This window comes from Rhinatrema bivittatum, chromosome 3 (assembly GCF_901001135.1).
Source record: "Rhinatrema bivittatum chromosome 3, aRhiBiv1.1, whole genome shotgun sequence".
NCBI lineage: Eukaryota > Metazoa > Chordata > Amphibia > Gymnophiona > Rhinatrematidae > Rhinatrema > Rhinatrema bivittatum.
Genome location: NC_042617.1, coordinates 245,053,220 through 245,067,643, shown reverse-complemented (window position 1 = coordinate 245,067,643; position 14,424 = coordinate 245,053,220). Strand labels below are relative to the sequence as shown.

General features: G+C 49.9%; 1 protein-coding gene across 2 annotated transcripts in view; it reads left to right on the top strand.

Annotated features, from left to right (window-relative positions):
- Window positions 1-14,424, top strand: part of MED23 (mediator complex subunit 23) — a 330,631-nt gene that overhangs the window by 279,571 nt on the left and 36,636 nt on the right. For both annotated transcript variants that reach the window (XM_029594395.1, XM_029594394.1), the window contains one exon: window positions 4,629-4,799. In XM_029594395.1, the coding sequence (XP_029450255.1) occupies window positions 4,629-4,799 (171 nt within the window). The remainder of the gene's footprint in view (window positions 1-4,628; window positions 4,800-14,424) is intronic.

Below are 14,424 nucleotides of genomic sequence, written 5' to 3'. Positions count from 1 at the left end.
GCGGGGCATTGGTCCTGTGGCACCAATGCAGCTCCTGTCTGCTTTGAAACTGCTGCTGGAATGGCTCAATGTGCTCATCAGTGTATTATCTGGCCAGGCTGGTGCCGGTCCCTGGGAGGCCATCAATACCCGGCAGGGCACCATTGCTTCCCCCCGACTGATGCGGTGGTCATTCCTGGTTCCTCCTCCGAGGAAGCTCTGCCTAGGCCGGCAGAGACACCGCAGCCTGCTGCCCTATCCAGCTTTTCCAGGGCTTGCACCAGTTTGCCGGTGATTACACCTCTTCATGAAGTCCGAGCACCCAGGGCCCCATCCCCTGTTGATTACAGTGAGGATGAGGGTCTCTATGATTCTTGGGGGATGATACTGCAGAGCCCTCCTCTGAGTGCTAGGAGAGTCTCCCCTCAGAACTGTCTCCTCCAGAAGAGCGAAGGAGGTCCCCGCCAGAGGACTTATCCTTCCTAGGGTTTGTGCGGGTAATGGTAGAAGCCATTCCATTTCAGTTGTTGACAGAGGAAGATGCCAGACACAAGATGCTGGAGATCCTCCAGTTTGTGGAGCCTCCTAAGGAAATCATGGCAGTCCTAGTGCATGAAATCCTTAAGGAACTGCTGTTGAGGGTATGGGAACACACCCTCACAGTGCTTCCTGTTAACAGGAAGGCGGATGGGGTCTACCTCTTCCAGAAGGCTACCGGATTCGATAAGCGTCAGCTCCCCCACCAATCTGTGGTCGTCGAATCCGCCCTCAAGAAGGCCAAGCACCCTCAGACCCACTCCTTTGCGTCCCCCCTAGAAGGACCAAGGGCATTAGATGCTCTTAGGAGGAAAGTGTTCCAGGCGGCCATGTTCATTGTCCACATTGCCTCTACTAACTCTACATGAGCTAATACTCACAGGACCTCTGGAAGCAGGCGCAGGAGATAGTCTAGCAGCTGCCTCAGCAGCAGTAGGACTCACTCCTATCGCTGGTACAGAATGGCCTGGAGTGCAGAAAACACGAGGTCCAGGCGACCTCTGATGTTTTCGAAATGGTAGTGAGGGCCTCTGCAGCGGGAATCGGCGCCCACAGCATGTCATGGCTGCAGGCTTCAGATTTCCATCCAGAGGTTCAGGAGAGGCTCACTGACATGCCATGTACTGGGGAGAATCTCTTTGGAGATAGAGTGAGGGACGCAGTGGCCCAGTTGTGGGATCACTGTGAGACCCTCCCACAGCTCTCTGCTTGCACTCTGGACCCGTCCTCATCCTGGAAGTCGGCGAGGCAGGGGCAGAAAAAATATTTCTATTGCCAGAGGAGGTACTATCATCCACCCTCTCACTCCCGTCAGCAACATGTGAGCTCAAACGGCTGCCCCAGGCAGCAGAGAACTCCCAAGCCCCAGCCAGCGCCTCAGTCAACTCCTGAGATGGGGTTTTGACTGGATCGGAGGGAACATACGCCAGTTGGATTCCCTAGTCGGGGGCAGGCTGCGGTTCTTCTCAAATCTGTGGCCCAGTATAACCTCGGACCAGTGGTTCTGTCCATCGCCTATCAGGGGTACCAATTAAACCTATTGCATGCCCTGCCAAATTGCCCTCCATGCCCATTTTGGGGGCCGGTAGCGCATCAGGAAGTACTGCTTGTGGAGCTGTCCACCCTCTTAACGACAAGGGCGGTCGAGCCTGTTCCACCAAGGCAGAGAGAGGGGATTCTACTCCAGGTATTTCCTGATTCCAAAGAGAATGGGAGGACTCCATCCCATCCTAGACCTAAGGGCCTTGAACAAGTTTCTAAAAAAAGAAAAGTTCATGATCCCTCTTCTGCAAAGCGAGGACTGGCTATGCTCCCTCTGTCTATAGGACATGAACACCCATGTCAAGATCTTCCCAGGTCACAGGAAGTATCTCCGATTCGTGGTGGGGAAACAGCACTTTCAGTATAGAGTGTTGCTATTTGGGCTAGCACCAGGCACACATGTCTTCACAAAATGCCTAGCCGTGGTGGCGGCACATCTCTGCAGGCTGGGAGTGTATATCTTTCCCTATCTGGACGATTCGCAGGCCAGTAGCAAATCTCAGGCAGGGGCCATTTGATCCATGAGCTTAACCATCCTGGTGTTGGAGCCACTAAGGTTCATCATAAACTACCCAAAGTCCTATCTCAGTCTGTCACCTCAATTGGACTTTATAGAAGCCCTGCTAGACACGGCTCAGGCAAGAGCCTTCCTGCTTTGTTCACGGGCCACCACCCTGGCATCCATTGTGGCAGAAATCCAGCAGGTGTCAGCACGGTACATGTTGAGGTTGTTGCGCCACATGACCACAACCATCCATCTCACTCCCTTGGCACGTTTACACATGCACAGAGCCCAATGGACCCTGAGGTCACAATGGTGCCAGGCCACGCAGAGCCTCCAAGCTTGCATCCGAGGCACCCTCTCTTTCCAGGACTCTTTGTCCTGGTGGCGGGTACTCTCCAAACTGGAATGAGGGGATCTCTTTCTGGAATCCCCCTACACAAATTGACCTAACCACGGAAGCGCAACCACTCTGGGCTGGGGAGCTCATGTATAGGGGCTCTGCACCCAGGACCTGGAAATCTGTTGCCACATCAACTTCCTGGAGCTCTGGGTGATCAGGTATGCGCTATGGGCTTTCAGAGATCGTCTGTTCAACAAACTTTTCCTGATCCAGACAACCAGGTAGTAATGTGGTATGTCAACAAGCAGGTAGGTACAGGGATCGTACCTCCTGTGTTAAGAAACAGTCAAGATTTGGTCATGGACCCTGTCCCACAGGATAGTGCTCAGGGCAATGTATTTGGCAGGTATGAAGAGCATGGTGAAGAGCAAGGTGCAAGGACCCCACGAATGGTCCTTGCACCAGGAGGTGCTGAATCGGATCTTCCGCTTCTATGGGAGCCCAGACATAGATCTGTTCGCATCCCCCTGGAACAGGAAGATAACTTGGTTCTGCTGCCTGTACAGGACTGACAGCAAACCAGCTTTGGACGTCCTTGCCCATCATTGGAGCAAGTGTCTTTTGTACGTGAATCCTCCAGTTCCTTTGCTGGGGAAGACTTCCTTGAAGCTTCATGAGGACAGAGGCACTATGATCCTCATAGCCCCTCATTGACTGAGACAGGTCTGGTTTCCACTCCTACAGGAGTTATCTATCCGGAAACTTATCAGTCTGGGGACTTCCCCAGATCTCATCACACAGGATCAGGGGAGGTTGTGGAAGCCCAACTTCCAGGCCTTGTTTCTCACAGCCTGGATGTTGAGATGTTAATCCTGCAATCACTTGATCTCTCAGAAGTTGCGTCTTGGATCCTAGTGGCTTCTAGAAAGCCTTCCACTAGAAGGTCCTATGGACTGAAGTGGAAGAGGCATTCTGTATGGTGTGAGCAGACGGCCCTAGATCGGTTCTCCTGCCCCACACAAAAACTGCTTGATTACCTTCTACATGTATTGGAGACTGGCTTGAAAACCAACTCCTTTAGGGTCCATCTGAGTATTATTGGCACATACCATCATGGTGTAGATGCTACGCCCATTTCTGTACAGCCTATAGTTGTATATTTTATGCGGGGCCTGCATCAGTTGAAGCTTCTCCTAAGGCCTTCCGCTGTGTCTTGGGACCTCAGTGTGATGTTAGCTCAGCTGATAAAAGCTCATTTTGAGCTGCTACACACCTGTGACCTGAAGTATCTGACTTGGAAGGTCATATTTTTGGTGGCCGCACATTCAAATCTCACTGTTGTCTGGATAGGGATGGCTGACATGATAGTAGGTTCGACCAGTCTGTCCTTCAGAATCTTTTTGAGGTATAGAACCCAACTCTCCCTGCCTAGGGCCCATTGTTTGGGTTCAGGCTGTCTCCCCCTCTGTTACCGACAGCACTGTTCTTGTTGTGCTCGTTAGTACCTGGTTGGTGTCTGTTGGCTCCCTTTTTTTGGGGGGAGCAGCCTGTAGCTAGGGATTCACCCATGTGTGAGGACTACATCCTGCTTGTCCTTGGAGAAAGCAGAGTTGCTTACCTGTAATAGGTGTTCTCCAATGCAGCAGGATGTTAGTCCTCATGGAAACCCACCCGCCACCCCGCAGAGTTGGGTTTCTCCTTTTGTAATTTTTTATCTAAATCTATGTTATAAGACTGAAGAGGGACCCTGCATGGACGCATGGTATAGGGCATGCTGGGTTTGCTCAGTATGCCAAGTCAAAGTTCTGGAAACTTTGACAGAAGTTTTCTCTGCCGGGCTCCATCTGATGATGTCACCCATGTGTAAGGACTAACATCCTGCTATCCTTGGAGAACACCTGTTACTGGTAAGCAACTCTGCTTACTGTTGACTAGGACATATTTCTATGATATAATGCTCTCTTTCATACCATCATTACTTTGAGTATTTATTTTGTTTTCTAAGTTGCAGCAATACTACACATTGTCTTCCCTTCATTCCTAATTTGGCCTTCTGTAAGCCATTGAATTGTACAATCTCCATTTTAAAGTGAAAATATTGACAGTTTTGGTGTCTGGGTTAGTGACTTGATTAGAAGCTTTGGGTAGCTAACTGTCCAGTCACATGGGCAGTATTGGAGATGGGAAATTTGTAATCCTTATGATTGTTTTTATGTTTTATTCAAGGCTATGCGCAGTCATGAAGGAAATGAAGCCCAGGTTTGTTACTTCATAATTCAGCTACTCTTGTTAAAACCTAATGATTTTAGGAATCGAGTGAGTGATTTTGTAAAAGAGAACTCTCCAGAACACTGGCTGCAAAATGACTGGCACACCAAGCATATGAATTATCACAAGGTATTGTTTTCATCTTTTATTGTGTGCATTATTGTACTGGGCATTGTAATGTTTATACTATTGTTGAATATTTTATTTACAAATTATTAGCAGTATCTTACATTTGTATGAGTTCTGCTTTCCTATACTCTGGATTGGATAGTTGTATCACCTAATGCTTTTGAGTAGTGTGAGCAGTTTTGGTTGCTTAGTCTTGAAACAGCTCTTTTTATGAAGAAACACTAAGTAGGTTAAGCTCTTCAGCTTGGAGAAAAGGCGACTAAAAAGTGGATATGGTAAGGCTTAGTAAAATCATGAGCTGTGTGGATCAAATTAATAGGAAATTTACCCTTTCAAGTAGGGGACATTCCATGAAACTAAGTGGTAACAGGTAATGTTACCACTTAGTTAAGTATTTTTTTCAGTCACAATTAAGCTGTAGTTTGTTGCTGGAGGATATAATTAAGGCTATGATTATTTATTTAAAAAATTTATATCCCACTTATCATCAGTTCTAGACGGGTTATAGCAGTGCGTACATAAATCTCAAATCTTAACAAATAAAAACAAATGCATCAAACTGAAGGAAATTGCATATCAGTTGTTGCACCTCTCATATGTGTTACAGAGCGTGGATCCTTAGGCCAAGGGGGAAGTTGGTACCATCTGTGGGGAGGAGTCCCACAGGTCTCCACCGTTGGCAGGAGAGGCTAATGGGAAGCCTGAGAACCCGTTGATGCTTCACCACTACCAGCCCCCGTTCCCCTCAGGTTGAGCCCTTGGATACCGGGGCCAGCTGCACTTACGTGGGGCCTCAGAAGACAGAGTCTGGGTGCAGGTGTAGCTCTTAGCAGGCAGAGATGAGTAGAAGGTAGTAGCTGGCAAGGCAGATGACGTGGCTGAAGGTCAGGTACAGGCTGATGTCTAGGCATGCAGCGTATCTCGGTGGTCAGTTACAAGCAGAGGTCTTAGCAGGCAGCATATCTCGGTGGTCAGGTACAAGCAGAGGTCTTGGCAGGCAGCGTATCTTGGTAGTGGAGCGATACAGAGGCATTATGACATTTTACATTTTATTAACCATTCCCTTCCTAATAATTCCTAACATTCTGTTTGCTTTTTTGACTGTTGCAGCACACTGAGCTGACAATTTTAAAGTATTATCCACTATGATGCCTAGATCTTTTTCCTGGGTGGTAGTTCCTAATATGGAACCTAACATCGTGTAACTACAGCAAGGTTTATTTTTCCCTATGTGCAACACCTTGCACTTGTCCACATTAAATTTCATCTGCCATTTGGATGCCCAGTCTTCCAGTCTTGCAAGGTCCTCCTGTAATGTATCACAATTCGCTTGTGATTTAACTACTCTGAATAATTTTGTATCGTCCGCAAATTTGATAACCTCACTCATCCTATTCCTTTCCAGATCATTTATATATATATTAGAACATAAGAACATAAGAAAATGCCATACTGGGTCAGACCAAGGGTCCATCAAGCCCAGCATCCTGTTTCCAACAGTGGCCAATCCAGGCCATAAGAACCTGGCAAGTGCCCAAAAACTAAGTCTATTCCATGTTACCATTGCTAATGGCAGTGGCTATTCTGTAAGTGAACTTAATAGCAGGTAATGGACTTCTCCTCCAAGAACTTATCCAATCCTTTTTTAAACACAGCTATACTAACTGCACTAACCACATCCTCTGGCAACAAATTCCAGAGTTTAATTGTGCGTTGAGTAAAAAAGAACCGGTCCAAGTACAGATCCCTGAGGCACTCAACTGTTTACCCTGATAAAGGGGATGGAACAGCTCCCCTATGAAGAAAGGCTGAAGAAGTTAGGGCTGTTCAGCTTGGAGAAGAGACGGCTGAGGGGGGATATGATAGAGGTCTTTAAGATCATGAGAGGTCTTGAACGAGTAGATGTGAATCGGTTATTTACACTTTTGGATAATAGAAGTCCTGGCGAGCATTCCATGAAATTAGCAAGTAGCACATTTAAGACTAATTGGAGAAAATTCTTTTTCACTCAACGCACAATTAAGCTCTGGAATTTGTTGCCAGAGGATGTGATTAGTGCAGTTAGTGTAGCTGGGTTCAAAAAAGGTTTGGATAAGTTCTTGGAGGAGAAATCCATTAACTGCTATTAATCAGGTTTACTTAGGGAATAGCCATAGCGATTAATTACATCAGTAGCATGGTATCTTCTTGGTGTTTGGATAATTGCCAGGTTCTTGTGGCCTGATTTGGCCTCTGTTGGAAACAGGATGCTGGGCTTGATGGACCCTTGGTCTGACCCAGCATGGCAATTTCTTATGTTCTTAGAAACAAGCAGAGGTCTTTGCAGGCAGCGTATCTCGGTAGTCAGGAACAAGCAGAGGTCTTGGCAGGTCAGAAGCAAGAATACAGGAACAAAACTATCAGGAACACAAGCAGAAGCTGAGTAGCCAAGGCAGGGGCTTGCAGGAAGGCCTTGCCTTAAATAGTCCCGGGTCAAGAGGGAGGAGTCCAGTCACCTCCCATAGCAATTCCCTTAAATGATGTCAGCGGCCGCGCGCGCACTTAGGAGCACAAGGCACCCCTGTGGAACCGGACTGAGCACCACCGCGTCTAGGCCAAGAAGGAACAACATTGTTGGAGGCCTGGCGGAGGCCCTGCACGGGGAGAGCGCGCGGCTGGGAACGTAGCAGCGTCGGAGGCCTGGTGGAAGGAACGCACAGCCGGGAAGGAGCAACAGTGTCTGAGGCCTGGCAGAGACCCTGCACAGGAGGAGCGCATGGCCGGGAAGGAGCAGCAGCGTCAGAGGCCCAACAGGAGCCTAGCACGGGGAGAGCAAAGCAACCACAGCGCCCTGCGGCCATGAGACTTCCGGGGCTAACAAGCAGCGGGCAGCCACGGCAGTAGGTGGAGGGAGCAGGTTGAAGCCTACCGCAGCCAGATCCCTTAACAATATTTGGATGATGCCTGGAAATATATGAAAATGTCGGACTCATCATTATGCAGTAGATGTTGGACAGAGCACAGAATGTTGCTGCTTAAATTGATCTATAGCATTATGTGGTCTTTTTGGTCTGAAGTGGTCGAGATTGTCCAAAAATGTACTGGAATATCCCTCCTGATAAATGGGGAGTAACCATTTTTTGGAACTTTATTCAGCAGCACGATAAAGTTTGAGGAGTGGACAGATTTCTAGGTCTTGCTACAATGGTCGCTTGTATGTATATCACATGGAATGTTGGATTGACAATCAAGGACCCGAAATATTAGCATGGAAAATTTGTATGACACAGTACATGCAGATGGATTGGCTGGATGTGAAATTTGGCAACAAAAAAAAAGTGGCCTATTACTTATGTTCAAGCGTGGAGAGAATTCTTTGTTCTCCTGCCGAAAGTGTTACTGTTACGGCTATGGCTGCTGTGCAACCGCCTCACCACCAGGGGTCCCTCTAGAGCTGGATCTCCTGACAGGCCCAGTCCATCTCCCTTCTCCTCTCTATGTTCTGGGCTGTCCCTTATAACCCTGCCTGACAGTTCCCTCAGGGCTTCGGCATCGAGCTCGCCTGGGCTCCCTGCTCTAGCCTTCCTTGCTTGCTGTGCATTTGGTCCCTGGACCTTCCCTTGCCTTGCGCGGCCTTCGGGCCTTATTCCTTGCCTTGCCTTGCGCGGCCTTCGGGCCTTATTCCTTGCCTTGCCTTGCCTTGCGCGGCCTTCGGGCCTTATTCCTTGCCTTGTCTTGCCTTGCCTTGAGTGGCCTACAGGCCTTCTGTGTGTGTGTGGCCTACGGGCCTTCTGACCTGCCTTGCCCTGCTTACGGTGTGTGGCCTACGGGCCTTCTGTGTGTGTGTGGCCTACGGGCCTTCTCTGCCTTGTCCTGCTTACGGTGTGTGGCCTACGGGCCTTCTGTGTGTGTGTGTGGCCTACGGGCCTTCTCTGCCTTGCCCTGCTTACGGTGTGTGGCCTACGGGCCTTCTGTGTGTGTGTGGCCTACGGGCCTTCTGACCTGCCTTGCCCTGCTTACGGTGTGTGGCCTATGTGCCTTCTGTGTGTGTGTGGCTTACAGGCCTTCTCTGCCTTGCCTTGCTTACTGTGTGTGGCCTACGGGCCTTCTGTGTGTGTGTGGCCTACGGGCCTTCTGACCTGCCTTGCCCTGCTTCAGACTTTGGCTCGAGGTATCAAGCCCACGGCAGTACAATCTGTGTCTTCCATGCACACTACTTCTAATCTTGCTACTCTGCCATCTGAACCTGCTGCACAACCCCAAGAAGAGTCTGGGTCTGCTGTTTCGCCCCAAGAGGGGTCCGAGTCTCCTGCACTACCCCGAAAAGAGCCTGAGTCTGCTGAACCGGTCCTGCTGTCATCCCCGGAGGGGTCCGAACCAGCCCTGCTGCCGCCCCTGGAGGGGCTCGAACCGGTCCTGCTGCCGCCCCTGGAGGGGTCCGAACCGGTCCTACTGACAGACTTTCTGACTCAGCCATCTGAGCCTGCTGAACCGGCCCTCCTGCCGTCCTCGGAGGGGTCCGAACCGGCCCTGCTGCCGTCCTCGGAGGGGTCCACACCGGTCCTGCTGACAGACTTTTTGACTCAACCATCTGAGCCTGCTGATCCGGTCCTGCTGCCGCCCCTGGAGGGGCTCGAACCGGTCCTACTGCTGCCCCTGGAGGGGCTCGAACCGGTCCTGCTGCCACCCCTGGAGGGGTCCGAACCGGTCCTACTGACAGACTTTCTGACTCAGCCATCTGAGCCTGCTGATCCGGTCCTGCTGCCGCCCCTGGAGGGGCTCGAACCGGTCCTGCTGCCGCCCCTGGAGGGGCTCGAACCGGTCCTGCTGCCGCCCCTGGAGGGGTCCGAACCGGTCTACTGACAGACTTTCTGACTCAGCCATCTGAGCCTGCTGAACCGGCCCTGCTGCCGTCCTCGGAGGGGTCCGAACCGGCCCTGCTGCCGTCCTCGGAGGGGTCCGATCCGGTCCTGCTGCCGTCCCCGGAGGGGTCCAAACCAGTCCTATTGACAGACTTCCTGACTCAGCCATCTGAGTCTGCTGAACCGGTCCTGCTGCCAACCCTGGAGGGGTCCATACCGGCCCTGCTGCCGCCCCCGGAGGGGTCCGAACCGGGCCTGCCAACAGACTTTGTTACTCAACTATCTGAGCCTGCTGTACTGGTCCAGCTGCCGCCCCTGGCGGGGTCCATACCGGTCCAGCTGCCTCCCCGAGAGGGGTCCGTACCGGTCTTGCTGCTGCCCCCGGAAGGGTCCGTACCGGTCTTGCTGCTGCCCCCGGAGGGGTCCGAACCGGGCCTGCCAACTGACTTTGTTACTCAACTATCTGAGCCTGCTGTACCGGTCCAGCTGCCGCCCCTGGAGGGGTCCGTACCGGTCCAGCTGCCTCCCCAAGAGGAGTCCGTACCGGTCCTGCTGCTGCCTCCGGAGGGGTCCGAACCGGGCCTGCCAACTGACTTTGTTACTCAACTATCTGAGCCTGCTGTACTGGTCCAGCTGCCGCCCTTGGAGGGGTCTGTACCGGTCCTGATGCCGACCTTGGAAGGGTCCGGACCGGCCCTACTGTCGGCTCAAGAAGGGTTACAGACTATTTCTCTGCCCCAGGTGGGGTTTGTGTTCCCCTTGTCACCCCAGGAGGGGTTATGGAAATCTGCACCGCCTCTGCTACCCCAGGAGGGGTCTAACCCTGCTGCCTTATCACCCCAGGTGGGGGTATGGACTGCCTTATTGCCTCGGGAAGGAGTTGAACCTGCCGCATCACCCCCGGAGTGGTCTCACGTTATTATTGATTACCTCCTGCACAGATGGGATCCAGGAGGAGGGGGAGGCCTTGAGGGGGGGGTACTGTTACTGTTACGGCTATGGCTGCTGTGCAACCGCCTCACCACCAGGGGTCCCTCTAGAGCTGGATCTCCTGACAGGCCCAGTCCATCTCCCTTCTCCTCTCTATGTTCTGGGCTGTCCCTTATAACCCTGCCTGACAGTTCCCTCAGGGCTTCGGCATCGAGCTCGCCTGGGCTCCCTGCTCTAGCCTTCCTTGCTTGCTGTGCATTTGGTCCCTGGACCTTTCCTTGCCTTGCGCGGCCTTCGGGCCTTATTCCTTGCCTTGCCTTGCGCGGCCTTCGGGCCTTATTCCTTGCCTTGCCTTGCCTTGCGCGGCCTTCGGGCCTTATTCCTTGCCTTGTCTTGCCTTGCCTTGTGTGGCCTACAGGCCTTCTGTGTGTGTGTGGCCTACGGGCCTTCTGACCTGCCTTGCCCTGCTTACGGTGTGTGGCCTACGGGCCTTCTGTGTGTGTGTGGCCTACGGGCCTTCTCTGCCTTGCCTTGCTTACGGTGTGTGGCCTACGGGCCTTCTGTGTGTGTGTGTGTGGCCTACGGGCCTTCTCTGCCTTGCCCTGCTTACGGTGTGTGGCCTATGGGCCTTCTGTGTGTGTGTGGCCTACGGGCCTTCTGACCTGCCTTGCCCTGCTTACGGTGTGTGGCCTATGGGCCTTCTGTGTGTGTGTGGCTTACAGGCCTTCTCTGCCTTGCCTTGCTTACTGTGTGTGGCCTACGGGCCTTCTGTGTGTGTGTGGCCTACGGGCCTTCTGACCTGCCTTGCCCTGCTTATGATGTGTGGCCTACGGGCCTTCTGTGTGTGTGTGGCTTACGGGCCTTCTCTGCCTTGCCTTGCTTACTGTGTGTGTCCTACGGGCCTTCTGTGTGTGTGTGTGGCCTACGGGCCTTCTGACCTGCCTTGCCCTGACCCAGCCTGAACCCAGACACTGCTGCTTGCCGCCTGCCCTGACCCAGCCTGAACCCAGACACTGCTACTTGCCGCCTGCCCTGACCCAGCCTGAACCCAGACACTGCTACTTGCCGCCTTCCCTGACCCAGCCTAGACCCAGACACTGCTACTTGCCGCCTGCCCTGACCCAGCCTGAACCCAGACACTGCTACTTGCCGCCTGCCCTGACCCAGCCTGAACCCAGACATTGCTACTTGCTGCCTGCCCTGACCCAGCCTGGAACCAGACCCTGTTTCTAGCTTCCTGTCTCTCTCCACCTGGAGCCACCCTGCTGGGTGGTGTTCACGACTCCTGACCGGAGCCCAAGCGTAACAGAAAGAGAGACAAGATAGTCTGCAAGAAATGGGATACTCAGTGCATTGGAGTACGTTAAATCCCCAAGAAAGGGCAAGATCTACAAAGCCTTCTCATAAGTGAACGCATATAGGAAGGGAGGAGGATTCTTATCCGCTGAACTATATTGTTCTACAAAGTGTCAAACTAGCAGGCTTTTTGTTTACAGTTGGTCATTGGCAAAGGTTTGGAGACCTGAGATATAAAGGTTAAATGATTGTGAAAGGAAATGAATGGAATGAAGAGTGTGGGGATAGAAGTAGCTGCATGGCGTTAGCTTGGGGAGTATGAGTAGTCGGGAGTTAATGGGAGTATACCGCAGTTTTGTCGGGGGTGAAAATATGAAAAGGTGTAGGATGCTTACTATTACTAAAGTGTTTGTTGGGAGATGTCTATAATCCCTGTTTTTTAGTGTATACAATGCTCATTGTTGAATTGTTGCTGTATTAGAATATAGGATATCATCTTTTGTATTGTACTCATTCCATGCAATAAAAAGGAATTAAAAAAAAAGTTCCTGTCAAATAGTGCCCCGTTTCTTGTATGTATTTTTAACAATGTTGGGGAGTGTGAAAGATCTCTTGGAGATATGGCAGATGCTAATGTCACTTTAATACACAAAAAGATTAAAGATTGTGGATCGTATCGGCCTATCTTCCTCTTAAATTCTGACATAAAGATTTTGTCCAAAGTACTTCAGCTTTATATGGAAAAAATCATGACTATCCTAGTGTACCCAGATCAGACTGTGTTCATCAAGGGGAGAGTGTTTACCACTAACACCAGACTGCTTTTCAATATTCTGCATCTAGCAAGGAAATCGGGAACCTTGAATCTGCTTATTTCCTTGGACGCGGAGAAGGCCTTTGACAGGATGTCCTGATCTTTTCTGTTTTCTTTCTGTAGAATGCTGGATTCCCTGATCCCTTCGTGGCCTGGATTCAGGCTATGTATGAATGACTTTGCGCTCATATGATGTGGAATGGTTCATTAACCTAGTTTCTACTTTATCAAGAGAAGCACAAGACGGGGATGCCCACTCTCACCTCTACTTTTTAGATTTAGTACTTGAGCCCCTAGCGGAGTCTATCAGGCTTAGTCCTGATATTAAAGGTATTAACTTTGAGAGGGGAGAGAGAACATAGTCTCACTATATGCTGATGATCTTCTTTTATTTTTGATGGACCCTGCAAACTCTAGGTCAACCTTTTTAGACTTAGTGATCAGATATGGGACTCTAGCCAGTTACAAGTTGAACTATGATAAATCTGAGATGTTTTCTTTGGGAGCAGGGGTGGTGTTGCCTGATTGTCTAAGAGACAAAAAATAGGTAAGAGGTAAGATAGGGCTTTCATATATTTGGGCATCTATATAGCTAGAGAACATAAGGACCTTTATTCTAAAAACTATACTCCTTGCCACTATTAAACAGCTTCTGAATGACTAGGAAGATATCCCAATGTCCTGGGCAGGGTGAATAAACTGGTTAAGATGAATCTGCACCCCTAGATGTTATATCTTTTCCAGCATGTTCCCTGGCATATCCCTAAACAGGTTTTTACAGACTTACATAGTCAGGTGAGCAAATTTATTTGGAAGTATAAACAGGCCAGAATAAAGAGGAAAATGGCTTCCAAAGAAACAAAGATTTGGTTTAGCAATAAAGAAACTGGATGGTTGGCTTTAAAACAAGCACAGTCATTAAACTAACTTAGCTGTCTTGATATTCATGCTTGCTTTCTCTTATCTGAGTAAACATAGTGTATGCAATACTCCCATCCTGGCCTACACCCTGCAGGTGTGGAGGCATGCTATTAAGTATTTGGGCTATACTGGGGAATTGCTTGCACTTCTCTCTCCTGTATCTAAAAAATCCTTCTATTGCTGATTGTACCTTTCTTCCTGTTTTTAAGACTTGGAGAGATAAAGGTTTCATCTATGTAGTCCACTTGTGGGGGATAATGGGTTTTGTATATTTCAAGAGCTGACTGATTATGAGCTGCAGAGTAGCTTGCACATATATTATTTGCAATTGAGAAGGGCTCTGGGCAGCAAAATAAATTTTCAGGCCTCACTCCCACCCACTTAGTGTCATGGGGGCTTTTCTTAGCGACCTTGATGCTCAAGCCAAAGGAATATGAAATATCTGTTTGAGAAAGATACTTTCCAAATGCTCATTGATAAATGGAATGAGGATCTGGTCACCACACTTATTGCCAAGGAGTGGACAGGTATCTGGAAGGAAGTACACAGGATTTCTGTTTCTTGTAAGAGGGTTGATTTGCTTATTAGGTTGCTCTACAAAACGTATCATTGCCCCACCTACTTTGCTAGAATCTTAGACAGTGCAGATATGCTGTACTGATGAGGATATGGGGAACATGGTAATTTTGTAATTATGTTTCTGTATCAATTGTTATATTTTTCTTCTTGCTTCCTCCTCTCCCAGTTGTATTCTTCCTTGTTTTATTGTAACTGCTATTCCTGCACTAGTTTAGTTCATCTAGTTTTATGTTCAATACACTAA